The sequence below is a fragment of the Eulemur rufifrons genome, chromosome 4 (assembly GCF_041146395.1).
Source record: "Eulemur rufifrons isolate Redbay chromosome 4, OSU_ERuf_1, whole genome shotgun sequence".
Taxonomy (NCBI): domain Eukaryota; kingdom Metazoa; phylum Chordata; class Mammalia; order Primates; family Lemuridae; genus Eulemur; species Eulemur rufifrons.
In genome coordinates, this window is record NC_090986.1 from 71,416,892 (window position 1) to 71,430,495 (window position 13,604).

The 13,604-nt window shown below is 34.9% G+C and overlaps 1 protein-coding gene across 4 annotated transcripts in view; it reads right to left on the minus strand.

Moving 5' to 3' along the window:
* The window catches only part of NBEA (neurobeachin), a 563,351-nt gene that overhangs the window by 28,362 nt on the left and 521,385 nt on the right, over nucleotides 1–13,604 (minus strand). For all 4 annotated transcript variants that reach the window (XM_069467350.1, XM_069467354.1, XM_069467352.1 and 1 more), the window contains one exon: nucleotides 10,096–10,263. In XM_069467350.1, coding sequence (XP_069323451.1) covers nucleotides 10,096–10,263 — 168 coding nt within the window. The remainder of the gene's footprint in view (nucleotides 1–10,095; nucleotides 10,264–13,604) is intronic.

Genomic DNA, 13,604 nt, shown 5'->3' on the forward strand with positions numbered 1-13,604 from the left:
AATAAAAAAGAGATATGTGATTGATATCATCTTTATGTTCCACCTGCAATTTTGCCAATACCAAATAGAAAAAAATAAACAAAAACAATGGAGTTCTGAGAAGTCTGAAACGATAAAAGAAAAGGTTACTTAATGGAAGACTGTATTTTAACTGATAAGTTTTTGCTTCTGGTTTATTGTTGTAATAAAACAAGATCATATAAAGCATTACTTTTTAATGCTGGAAAAAAAGAAGCAAAATAAATCAAGCAAATAATATCTGCACTTTGTTATTTCTTGCTTTACAAACATTAAGCTATATAAAAAATTAAAATGCTATTTTATATTCAACTGCTCCTAGTTTTTCATAGAAACCACAAAATAGAAGAACAAATATTTTTCCTTTTGTTTTAACAATCAACTGCATTAAGGCTAAATCTATCCCAGCAAAATTATTAGAATATTTAAGCAAATATTTGGTAATTCACATAAAAAAGGACCACATTTGCTTTCATTAGTAGATTGTGTTAGATAATATTTGAAGGTGGGAATTTTGATTCGTTCAGTTACCTGCCTTAGTTTTTGGCTTTATTCTTTTAGCGTAAACCTAAGCGGAATGAAGACGAGACCTACCCTCCTGCTGATTCCTATTTCTTTCTTTGGCATGGTAAATTATAATGGTGATATTATATAACTGACTTAACAAATGAAAGCGGAAAAATAAGCACCATTTCCTCTGGACAGAAAATGCTTCATCCAGAATATTTTCTCTTCAAATCAGGTCAGTGCCATCAGTGACAAGCTCACTCAATTTTTCTACTTAAAATAAGTATGTCAACTCAGGCAGAAAGAGCACATGCATCTTAATGTAGCTGGTTGTGACTGACCCACCCTGGATGCTTTAAATAAGTTTGTTTAGCCAAGAGAAGTGAACAACCCAGGGGGAGCAGACGGGTGAGCTGCATACCTTCCCTGGCTCTGGAGGACGCGCCTCCACAGACCCTCACCCCTACGTTCTCCACCTTCTCACTGGGTTCAGCCAACGACACAGCCCAGGAGAGCAGACTGTCGCCATGAATTTGACTAGTCAAGATGCCTCATATAAGCGGAATCAGACAGTATTTGTCTTTTTGTGACTGGTGGATTTCCCATAGTATAATGTCCTCAAGCTTCATGTTGTAGCATGTGTCAGAATTTCCTTCCTTTTTAAGGCTAATACTGCATTGTATGCATATACTACATTTTGTTTATTCACTCACAGATGGACACTTGGGTTGCTTCTACTTTTTGGCTATTGGGAAAAATATCAACATGGGCATACAAATATCTCTTCAAAACCCTTCTTTCTTTCAGTTCTTTAGGATACGTACACAGAAGTGGAATTGCTGGGTCATACGGTAATTCTATTTTTAATTTTTTGAGGGACCGCCATACTGTTTTCCACAGCTATACCATTTTACTTCCCCACCAACAGTACACAAAGGTTCCAATTTCTCTACATCCTCTCCAATACTTGTTATTTTCTGGGTTTTCTTTGGATAGTAGCTAACTTAATGGGTGTGAAGTGTTATCTCATTGTGGCTTTGATTTGTATTTCCCTAATAATTAGTGACACTGAGCATCTTTTCATGTGCTTCTCAGCCATTTGTGTATCTTCTTTGGGTCTTCATTATCCTTTTGAAAGGGTAATGTGTGGAGATCCTGACTGATACAGACAGGATTGGTATTCAGGTATAAAAAATGAGAGAAATGCTGTTTACCTTTTGTTCCATGTCTGGGTAGAACTGACCAAAATAAGATTATATCCAAGCAAGAGGCATTTTCACTGAGGATTTGGAATATTTTAGAGATAAAAACTACCATAAGCTTCTTAGGAGAGACTGTGGAGTCTCTCTGCAATCTATATGTGTTCATACTCAAGAAGAAAACTTAAATACTCTTTTCTGGATGATTTAGAGATTGATCTACCTGGGAGCAAATGTTTTAGCTGATGATTTCTTAAAGATTCTTCCAGGTTTTTGGTTCTTTAGTCACTTTGGGGTTGATCATTATATAGTACATAAGTAGAGAATTCAACCCAGAAAAGCTTAAGCTTATGTGACAAGAATCAGTGCAACATCCCTGTCAAATCCTCCCTGAGTGAGTAAGTTTACATGAAGTAAACTCCATGCCGGCTGATTCAGGAGGCAGAGAAGGAGGAAAAGAAGTTGAGGGGAAGTGGTGGTGAGGAGGAGGAATGAGAGAGAAGTAGTAGTACAGGCGGCCACCTTTGTAAGTTCACTTGGGAGTGTCCAATCATGGAAAAAATAATAAAAATAATAAAAGTTGAAATAGATTTGCTTTGTATGTGAGACAAAGGTTTACCAGGTTCTGGAATAAATATTCCACAATGGAGTCATATACTTTTAGTAAACTAAATTCAGATTAAAAATATTATTGTATGTATTCAGCAGAACAAAATGTTTTTTGATTTTGATGTAAATGGGAAACAGTCATTTAGATTTATTACATTAAGACATCATATGGCTTTAAATAGGTTCATTACCAATATGTTTAAAACCTTTAAAAATGAGTCCTAAACATCTAACTGAAATGCTTTGGTACTTAGATTGATTAATATCTACTTCAACAAATTGAAGCATGCAATATGTTTTGAATAATTGTTAATTTATGCTGAGGTAACAACTGTGTAATATAACTGAAATCTATGTTAATAAAAGATAGGGAAATCCCTTCCAGCGATTTCTAGTACAAACAGCAGGCTGCAATTTTCACCCTTCGTCCCTTGAGTGAAATATGACTTTAGATGCTTGTGAAAGCATTTGCTGTTAATTTCTGAAAATCAATAATTAGCACTTCTCAACACCACACAATAAAAATAACACAAAGAGGAGAAAAAAGGCACATCTCACATAAATGACATACATCTCACTCTGACTAGCTGCATTATTTATGCTTTTCTAGTGGACGATTGATGACCAGGGACGAGCAAAGGACTGCAGTAATTACGAGGAGAAAAGATAAACCTAAATTAAAGGTTTATTCACTAATCAAAATTAAATGTGTGTCATTAATTTCCTTGATACTAATTTCTATATTGAAACTTTATTCATAAGGCCTTTGCAATGCAGGCCTGGTTGCTGCAGATGAGAAACACATAACGAATACAATTGAATCTATATCCTTATTAGTTTTAGGAATCATAACATTCTCCTTGCTCCCAAAATGATCCTTTAACTTTAAAGAACAACTAATGTATTTCCAGTCCAATAATTAAAATGTGGGTGTTTTCTTTCTGTTTTTATTTGGCTTTTAAACTTGTTAAAATTTTCAGCTCAGTAAAACTTCTAGTAATTATAAGGGAAAAATTAAGATGGCTTAAATAAATCTTTCTTAGCCATTTTTTTTTTTTTTTTTTTTTTTTTTTTATCATTTGTTGCAGTCACTTCTCAGAATGATGGCCCAAGAGAAGAGCGCTGGACATCCCCTTATGAAGACAATTAGGTGTCCTGGCACTTGTAAATGGACAACCTTGTGCTACTACTTGTCAGCAGATGCAGGGGGTGGTGTTGATATCCCAGTCATATCAAAGAGTCAGAAGTAGGGGAAGGAAAAGCCAAGGGATAACAAATTCACAGAAGGAATAAGCAATGATTGCAAAGGCCATCAATATCGTCACTACGAATAACTTCACATTATCAGGATGAAAAGTGTGTTGATATTTTTTCTTTATAAATTTTATGAGTTCATCTTCTGTGGAAAGCCAGCGTTGCAGCTGTTTTGGTTAAAGACACATCTGTCTTGGTGGTTCTTGACAGCGCTATCATATCAGTTCTCTGGAGTAGCGAGGAATATTTCAGCAAGAAAATAAAGTGAAAACGGAAGTGAACTAATCTACTTCCTATGGGCATATTTTTACCATAGCAGATCCAAAAGGGATGCTTTGTTATCCCTGTCAGATCAAAGAAAAACATAAAAGAAGAATATATAATCTAAGAAGACCAAGAAATATTAGTTACAGAAAAGTAGACTAGAATACCACATTTTTATGACTGCTGGTAATATTAAAATCTATTTAATATTTCCAGCATAGAAAAATGTGTATATCTATAAATAAGTAAAAATTGTATGGCCCATATGTCCTAATAGCTGCCGGCAGAACATCCTTTTATGATAGGCTCATGTGCATACCTCTCACTGTCATAAGGAAGTCATTTAAATCATTTTTCAGTTTGGCTTTGTCAACCACAGGTATGATGACAAGTATTATGACAAGCTCAGAACTTAGTATCTTGTCAATGACTTGTCTGGTGTGAGCTTATAGCTTCTGTTGAAATATCCACTCCATTTTCTTCTCTTGCCGAACAGGTAAAACTTTAATGCTAGTAACATAGTTACGCTAATTCATTTGATAATATGAATTTAAAACTAATACCATTAAAATAAAAAATTTTTAAATATAAGTAATAATAAAAGATAGAGATGCTAATACTAATTTATATCAAGAACAAAGAAAGACTGTTACAGGCAACAAGTGGGCTGCAATTAGGCTGCCTTCATAAAATTTTAGAGATAGAGCTGAAAAGAAATTTTAAAAACACCATTATTTCTTTTATCTAAAATAATAATGAAAATAAATCAATTGATTTTATCTGTTGCTAACAGATGTTTTTGATTAAGTTGATAGTTTTGGTATCATATATACAGAAATAAATTATTAAAACAAAAGTTTTTCTAAGATACTTTAATTATGCCTTTAGATAGTAATCAATGTCTGTGTAGTGCTTTACAAAGTAGTTTCGCATTTTTTTTCTTCTAGGAATTAGGTATCATTTCTGTCATCATTTTTTAGGTGAGAAAACATAGGTACATAAAAGTTAAGTGACTGACTTAATGTCACTCAAATACTAATGGTGTGGCTTCGGGCTGTGATACCACTTATAACCTGATTCCTGTCTTTCTACCACTTTTATTGCCTACTGTATACCATATAATCATACTCTGGGGCAGACAGAGTTAAATAATTAAGTCTGTAATCAGAAGTGTGATAATTTCTTAAAACAGTTTAGAATGAAATATTTTTCATTCATTATAAAAGTATAGTAAAAAAATTTATGTGGGATTCATTTATTTAATAATTTCTACTGACCAATTGCTAACTATGACATAATCCCATAGTGACTTTGAAACCCTCAAAAACTGATAATAAGTTTTTCTGAGAAGTATATCAATGATCAACAAAATGGCTGAAAAAGTTTTCTTAAAATCATCCTAATTTTCTCCCTATAATTGCTGAAAGTTTTACTGAGTTGGAAGTTTTAACTTTCAAAAGCGTAAGTAAAACACACACAAAAAAACCCCTTACAGTCTGAATTAGTGAAACAGAAACATACATCAGGCTTCCCCTAAAATTTTAAGAATCATTTTGGAAGAAGAATACTATCCCTAAAGTGAATCAGTTTTCATATATATTCTGTTATCTTTAAATTCCTAGAGAGTAATGGGACTAAAGACAACCTAACTTAAGAACTCTCATACTATATAGCTGGATATCCTTGAAAAGAATATTTAATTTAATAAGAGTGTAATTTATATTCTTATTTAATAAGAGTGTTAGGCTAGATTAATGGTTTTTAATTGAGAATGTATATGAAATTCCTGGAGAGATTTTTTTTTTTTTTTTTTTCAAAATAAACCTGCTTGAAGCCCATCCTGGATATTCTGAGATGCCCACGGGATGGGAGGATACAGTGGACGGGGAGTTAGATGGTGTGGCACGTGTATTTAAAAAGAGTACAGGGGTGGGGGTGGGCATGTAGTTGAAATGGGTTAAAATGTTTTTCTCTTTCTTTTTGTTCATTCTGCCATATATAGATTCCTAGGGTTAAAATTTTTGAAATTGGTGATAAATACATGGGGTTTCATTATACCATTCTATTTTTATAGGCAAAAAAGCTTTCCAGACGATTCTAACACACCCTTAGTAGAGCAGTGCTTCTTAAACTTTAATATGTCAAACAAGTCACCTGGGGATCTCATTAAATGCACATTCTGATTCAGTAGGTCAGGAATGCCTGAGAGTCTGAAATTCTAACAAGTTTCCAGGTGATGATGATACTGCTGGGTTTGGACCACATTTGAGTACCAAGGCCTTAGAAAACCACGGGATTAGATGATTACCAGCCAGAATACCCTAGTCCCTAAGCAAGTATTAGGATGGAGTTTCTTGGCCATAATTTAGTAAGTAAAAATATAAAGCAAATCACATAATTTTTATTAATATATATAAAATGGCTAGGAAAGAATATTCATTATCATGCTTGAAAAGCACTGCTCAAATAGTCAGTTGAGCTCATCTATGAAAAAAAGTGCCTGGAAGATTAGGATGTAAGCCAGGACTTAAGACAATTTAAATAATATCTACTATCCAACAGATCTAGTGTTTACATATTAAGAAGAGCTTTGTACCAGAACTATACTGTCATGTTTCTTTCCAGAGGCTGTCATGATAAAGTTTATTATCAATTACTGCTTTACAAGTATAAAATAAGTTAAGTTGTCATAATTTTCTCAGCCAGAGTTCCTAAACTGTCAAAGAATGCCAATTTTTAATCTGACACAGAGAAGAAAATTATCTGTTATTCTGACCTCTAATTTCTTGACATTTTAATGCCATAATTGCTGTGGTTACTGCTGCTTCATGATTTCACCTGTCAAGGAATAATGAAGCAATAACCTTAAGCCATTTCTCAAATTTTAGCACAAACTTCAAAGCTCAAAGTTATAGGCAGATTGTTTAGACAAAGGGCACATATGTAGATATTCACATATTAAATATGTTTTTTAAATCAATGTTTCATTTAAGCATTAAAAAAAATCCATCTTCCTTGGCCTAGTTGGAGTTTAGTATAACTATAATTAGCCGCCCTTTGGTTTTATCTATGTGAAATGTGTAATCTCCGTATTTTAAAAATACCAAGATAAACATTATCAAATAAAAGGAATGTACTGAGCTCAATAAAAGGGTTAATATTTTAAACTCTGCTTTTTCTGAAAGCCTATGTCTGACTATTTAGGTGGGCTTCAGTTCTCTCAAGTCAAGATACGGCAGTGCAGACCTCCAGGAACTCAACACGGATGTTTTAAGAAAAAGGTATTGTGTCTCCCAGACGGTCTACTCACAGGGGTTTTATGTACGGGTAAGGGCGCATAAATGACCTCCAGATAATGACTGTGCTGTAATTCTTTCACTTACCTACAGGTTCTTTCTTGTGACAGCATATGCTGAGTGCTTTTATGTCGGGGAACATACACTACGTCTTATTCCACCTTTATAAACGGAGCAATTGAAGTAAAGTGAGGTTAACGTGGCTACATTTACCTAGCTCACAGGATTCAGGTGGGTTCTCACCTGTTGGAGGGCACTATTCTTCAAGTTCTTAAATGTCAGTGCAGAACTTTTTTTGTGGGAATGTTAGGTTCTAATTGGCCAATTGGCATTAACGGGAATATGTTAGAGGGGGTAATGGTGGGGAGTGGGATTCGGGAAATTAACTAGTATTCCTTGAAATCATTTAATGTCTACACTGCACTAAATGGCCCCCTAGTGGTCACAAGGAGACAAAGTATCTTCAAACATCTCTGCAGGTGTGTGCTCAGGCCTGTGCTGGCTGGGGAAGGGAGGTAATAGTATTCCAGATATGCCTCTTACATCGAGTACTCCAAGAACTGATTTAGAATTGTTGAGTTGGGAGGTGGGTAAAGGGTTTGGGGATAAAGAATATAAATAGCACTGTATGATTCTGGGAGTCTCTCTAATGGAACCTCAGTGTCGGGCAATTATGTGCTCAGAATGAGAATGCTGGAAGGAGACAGAGTCTTCAGCTAAGGCACCCTGGCATTACACAGTCTGCATCGCTCTGAGTAATAACGAGCTGTAATATATTGGTCAGGCCATCTATATTACATGCAAACATACGCTTGAACCATTACCACTCAACAACAACAAAAATTTAATCGTACGTTTTCATGTAGTGTTTCATTAGGAAGTTTTACAGTTTGCCAATAAGGCCTATACACATTTGTTTTTTTTCACTGTCCAAAGCAACGCTGTGATATTTTGTAGAAACAGGTATTTTTGTAAGATTCAAATAATAAACACTGTATATAAAGTCCCATTTCTAATTCCATTTTCTTTTTATTCTTTCATTTATCTCTTTTTTACCCTTATTTAAATATGAAAAAAATGGCTATTTTTCTGTCAATTTTAATGCCGCCTTGCACTTTCATCCTGTATAAAATGCTTAATGTATTTTTATTTTGCAGAATTAAATTGCAACTTTCTTTATAAGAACAGAACTTTATTATGATGGATTAAAAATGTATAATAAAACATCCAGGAGCAAAAATGTCCGTGGTATTTAAGTGTCAAAAAACAATTTGCACTTGATCTTGGAATATAAGTATTTTCTTTTTTCTGATTCTAAAAGGTATTGAGGCCTGGCGCGGTGGCTCATGCCTGTAATCCTAGCACTCTGGGAGGCCAAGGTGGGAGGATTGCTTGAGCTCAGGAGTTCAAGACCAGCCTGAGCAAGAGCAAGACCCCGTATCTACTAAAAATAGAAATAAATTAGCCAAACAACTAAAAAATAGAAAAATTAGCCGGGCATGGTGGCGCGTGCCTGTAGTCCCAGCTACCCGGGAGGCTGAGGCAGGAGGATGGCTTGAGCCCAGGAGTTTGAGGTTGCTGTGAGCTAGGCTGATGCCATGGCACTCTAGATCAGGCAAGAGAGTGAGACTCTGTCTCAAAAAAATAAAATAAAATAAAACAAAACATAAAAGGTATTGGTTCTGAAAGAAAATTTTAGTTTATGTGGAATTTATAGAACAGGCATGTGTTAAGCAAAGGTGTACAGTTAAGAGAATAATCAAGCTCAGAAATACCTCCTACCAAACAATCTGAGTATAGTGTATACACAACTGGAGATACTAAGTTGGGAGAGTGCAATGGTTTGTAGAGAAAACCCCTTATTTCACCAACCAACTTCATAATACCTGGCTTCTCACCCATTCATTCTGTCTCTATATTTTTCTCTGGGCTTCAGGCAATAATTTTATTTCCTTGTGCATACAATATGGTACAATGTTGCCCCTAATAACATGCTTGCAATGTGTTCTCAGAATATTTAGCCCTAAGGGTCCAATGATCAATGACCACGAGGCTCTTCCCTCCCCTTCCTCTTCTCTGCTTGAAGCCATATAAATGGAGTCATTTTAGTTTTATAGAGGTACATAAGAAATAACATTAGGGATGCAAATTTTTTAATAGAGCTTCATTTTTCAAATCTACAAGTTTTCCACCTCTAAAATTAAAAATAATAAAATAAAAAAAAAACATTCCACTGCCTGGAAATGTAGAAATGATTACTTGTTTTGCATACAGCAGATGGCAGCTATCTGGTAGGATGGAAGACTTGGATATAGCTTCCTTGCAGCAACACTTAGGTAACAGCTGTTGCATCTTCACTTTTTCCACCTATCTGAAATCATTCTGTGCAATGTGGAAGTGATTTAAATAATATTAAATGAATATTTTCACTAAAAATACTATACACATAGTACATAATTCCCAACTGTTGGCCATAAACATTTCAGGTTGAAAACATATGGGAATAAAATAGTATAAACATCTATTTCATTGATTTATTTTTTTGAGCATTCTGTCTAGAAGGTTGCAATTTTGCTTTTATTTTTAAGAATACTCAGAATATGTGAACTATTCATATTCAAATATTCAGCTAGGTTTCATTCATTAATAACACACATAAAGCAAGCATTAAACATTTTAATGAAGATTCTGAAGTTAAGAAAAATAAAATAGAGGTATGGAGGTGCATTGAAAATGTCTGCAATTCAAAAAGGAACAACATACTGGTCTCATTACTTGATTACTCCTTTTTGACATTTATTCACTTTTCCATATTTGTCAAGAACCTGAAACCTATGTCTTGCAAAAAGTTATGTTGAAAGGAAATGTATACAGAAAGAGATAGAAAGTCAAATTTGTGTTTGAGAGCTGACAGAAATCTCTAGAATAATATGAGACTGAACACCTACCTCCCTGAGCACAGGATCAGTGATACTATCCAGGTTCACAGAGCCTTCGTAGGTCAAGTAGTGAAAAACATTCAGAGCACGGACTGCTTCTGGTCCTCGCTGCTTGTAGCCAAATATAAGGTCGATCCACTGATGAAGTTGGCAAGAAACGAATTCACTTTCCAGTGCCTGAAATGAGTCAAGAAAGAAATGACAGACTCTCCAAACTTGGCAAAGCTCTTTTTTTACTTTGAAATATTCTGTATAAATAAACAGAACATGTTCTTTACATTCCTATATTTGATCTGTATGTATCAGATCTTTAGTTCCTAGAAATGGCAAAATACTATCTTTAATAAAACATAGATCAAAATGAAAATTTTCTCTTTCTAACATGCTAAACTTTCTCTTGGCTCCATTATGTATACAACATGGATTTTATTATTTTTTTTTTAGAGATAGGGTCTCGATCTGTTGTCCAGGCTGGAGTACAGTAGTATAATCACACCCCACTATAACCTCAAACTCCTGACCTCAAGTGATCCTCCTACCTCAGCCTCCCAAAATGCTGGGATTTTGGTCATGAGTCACTGCACGTGCCCTATGAATTTTAACATTAAATAAATTTCTTACAAAAACACCACTCGTGTTTAAAAGGAAAACAATTTGAAATACCTGTTTTAGTAACATTTTACAACAAATTCATTTCTAATTTTTAGATGTTAGTTTGAAATTAAATAATCTTAAAAGAAACTTTGATATACGTTGATTTTCCTGCCTAAAGTCCTCCAGCTTACCTCTAAGATGACTCAAAAGGAATGCCTTCCTTCTGCTATGAATTAACTCAGCTATTATCCAGTTTGGGAATCACTGGGCAACTCTGGTTGTTTGTTAACTAGTGGGAAACAAATGTAAACTATTGAGAGCCAATGACCACACTAAGCTTCCATAAACAGTCAGAAAAGTAGAAGGCCTTTTTGTTTCCTAAGAAGGTTCGTAGAGGTATTCTGTAGTCTTGTTCAGGCCAGTGAGAAGAGCAGTGATGGCGCATGGCTCGCTGTGCCTCTCACTGACTGCAATCATTTAGCTGCAACTTCTCTTTTATTTAAAGAGGATTTCAACAACATGAACAAAAAGCCGTACATCTAGCTTCTTAAATTTCAGCTATGCATAGCCACATAAGGCACTTTTGTAAATTACAGCTGTCACTAAATATGTGAATGCAGTCATTCTCTGGCTGCATGTCCCTGATTTCTAAGGTGTTGAAACCCATTTGGAATTCACTTAATTAACAAAAGACTTCTTAAATTAGCTCTCTGAAAGTTGTATTTCATCTCTTAAATACATAAAATGTTCTGAATAGTACTTTTCAATTTTTCCTGTAATCACATTTAACTAGTAATTTATTTGCCTCCCTCAACCCCTTTTCTGGTTTACTACTTTCAAAATTTTTCATTGGTATTTTGTTTACACCAATTAGTGTGGATGTTTCTCATTTAGAAATGTAAACAAGGAGATTTTATGAAAGGACAGAGTTTCCGTACTAAAACTAAACAGAATTTCTATACTCTGAATCTCACTGATCTTGAAAGAACAGTTCAGACTGGAACATAGGAAATGAGACAAAGGTATAAAAGAGGAGATGGTTAAAATTCTATATTAGTTATATCTATCATATCAGTTTCATCAATTTGTGTAAATGATTTTGTCAATGTAGTATAACTAGTCAATTAAGGAAAAAGTCATTCTCATTATTCAGTAATGTTTTCAGTGCTTGCCAAACTAAATGAAAGAGTTTAAAAAATGAATGCATGGAAGTTCACTGTCGAGTAGCTATTGCCCAAGTCTAGTTACAGGAATTCACAACAGTCGTGTAATCAGATATAAGATTTAAAGGAAGATTTTACCAACATGATCAGCTAAGCAGCATCCATTTCAAATAAATCTTACAGATACTGCTGAAGGATTGATGACATTTACTATTATTCTGTTAGCGTAAAACCATTATTGAATAAAACACCTAATGTAATCACAGAGGGAATGATGACTTTTCACTACTTCGAGTTTTTAAAATGTATTTATTCTCTTTTATATACATCCCTATTTTCATTTCCCTCCTCTTCCATACACAATGACTATAATGTGTGTAATGTTTCTCCTTTTGTTTGTGTGTGCTCTTATAAAATATTACTCATCTTTTGTGTGCATATTTTTGATCTATAAAAATGGTATATGGTCACAGATTTCATTTTGTTCCTTACTTTTTTTACTTTGTTTTGTTTCTAAGATCAACGTATGCCGCTGTGTGTGGCTAGCGCTAGTCCCTCGCTTCTCCCCCAGTGAGGAGCCCCAGGCTGCCTCTAACTCCCCAGGACACAAGGCTGTGATAAAAGCCTCTTCGTGCATCTTTTTTTTTTTTTTTTTTTTTTTTTGAGACAGAGTCTTGCTTTGTTGCCCTGGCTAGAGTAAGTGCCATGGCATCAGCCTAGCTCACAGCAACCTCAAACTCCTGGGCTTAAGCGATCCTACTGCCTCAGCCTCCCGAGTAGCTGGGACTACAGGCATGCGCCACCATGCCCGGCTAATTTTTTTTCTATATATATTTTAGTTGGCCAGATAATTTCTTTCTATTTTTAGTAGAGACGGGGGTCTCGCTCTTGCTCAGGCTGGTCTCGAACTCCTGACCTCGAGCCATCCACCCGCCTCGGCCTCCCAGAGTGTTAGGATTACAGACATGAGCCACCGCGCCCGGCCATCATTTTTTTTTTTTTTTAATCTTTGTGAGAATTTATTTGGGATTTACAATCTGGAATAGAACTGGTTTGTCACTCCACTGGGAGTGCACGTACTCAATCTGAGGCATCAATCAGTGCCCAGCTGCTCTTCAGAATGACTGCCCTGTTGACAGTCCCCCCAGCAAGGCATGCACGTGTCTATACGTCCCCATCCCCATCAGCTCTTGGTATTATCCAGGTTTCTAATTTTGGTCGATGTAATAGATACAAAATAATATCCCATTGTTTCAATTTGTATTCCTCTATTATCATATTTGACTTTTTTAAAATATGTTTGTTGGGCTGTTGGGTTTCCTCTTCTGTAAATTTCCTGTTCACACCTTTTGTCCACTAGTTTTTAATGGAGGCTCCTATCTTTATATTGTTGATTTGCAAGTCCTTTAAATATTTTAGGTAATAGTTCCTTGTTGGTTTAAAACAGTGCAAATGCATTCTCCCAAATGTCTTATGTCTGTTAACTTTATCCATGTTTTTGGTTGGCTAGAAATTTGTCATTTTGAGATAATTAAATCATTTTTAAATGTTTATTCTCTTGGGGTTTTATTTTGAAGTCACAAAGATGACTTTTTATATTTTGATCAATTAGCTTTATGTTTATGGTTTTACTTTTGATAGTTTGGTCTTTAATCCATCTAGATATACTTTTTCATTCATATGTGGTTTAGATAAGGGTCAAGTATTATTTTTGTTTATACAGTGAGTCAGGTTTCCAGTACCATCTATTAAACAAAACTT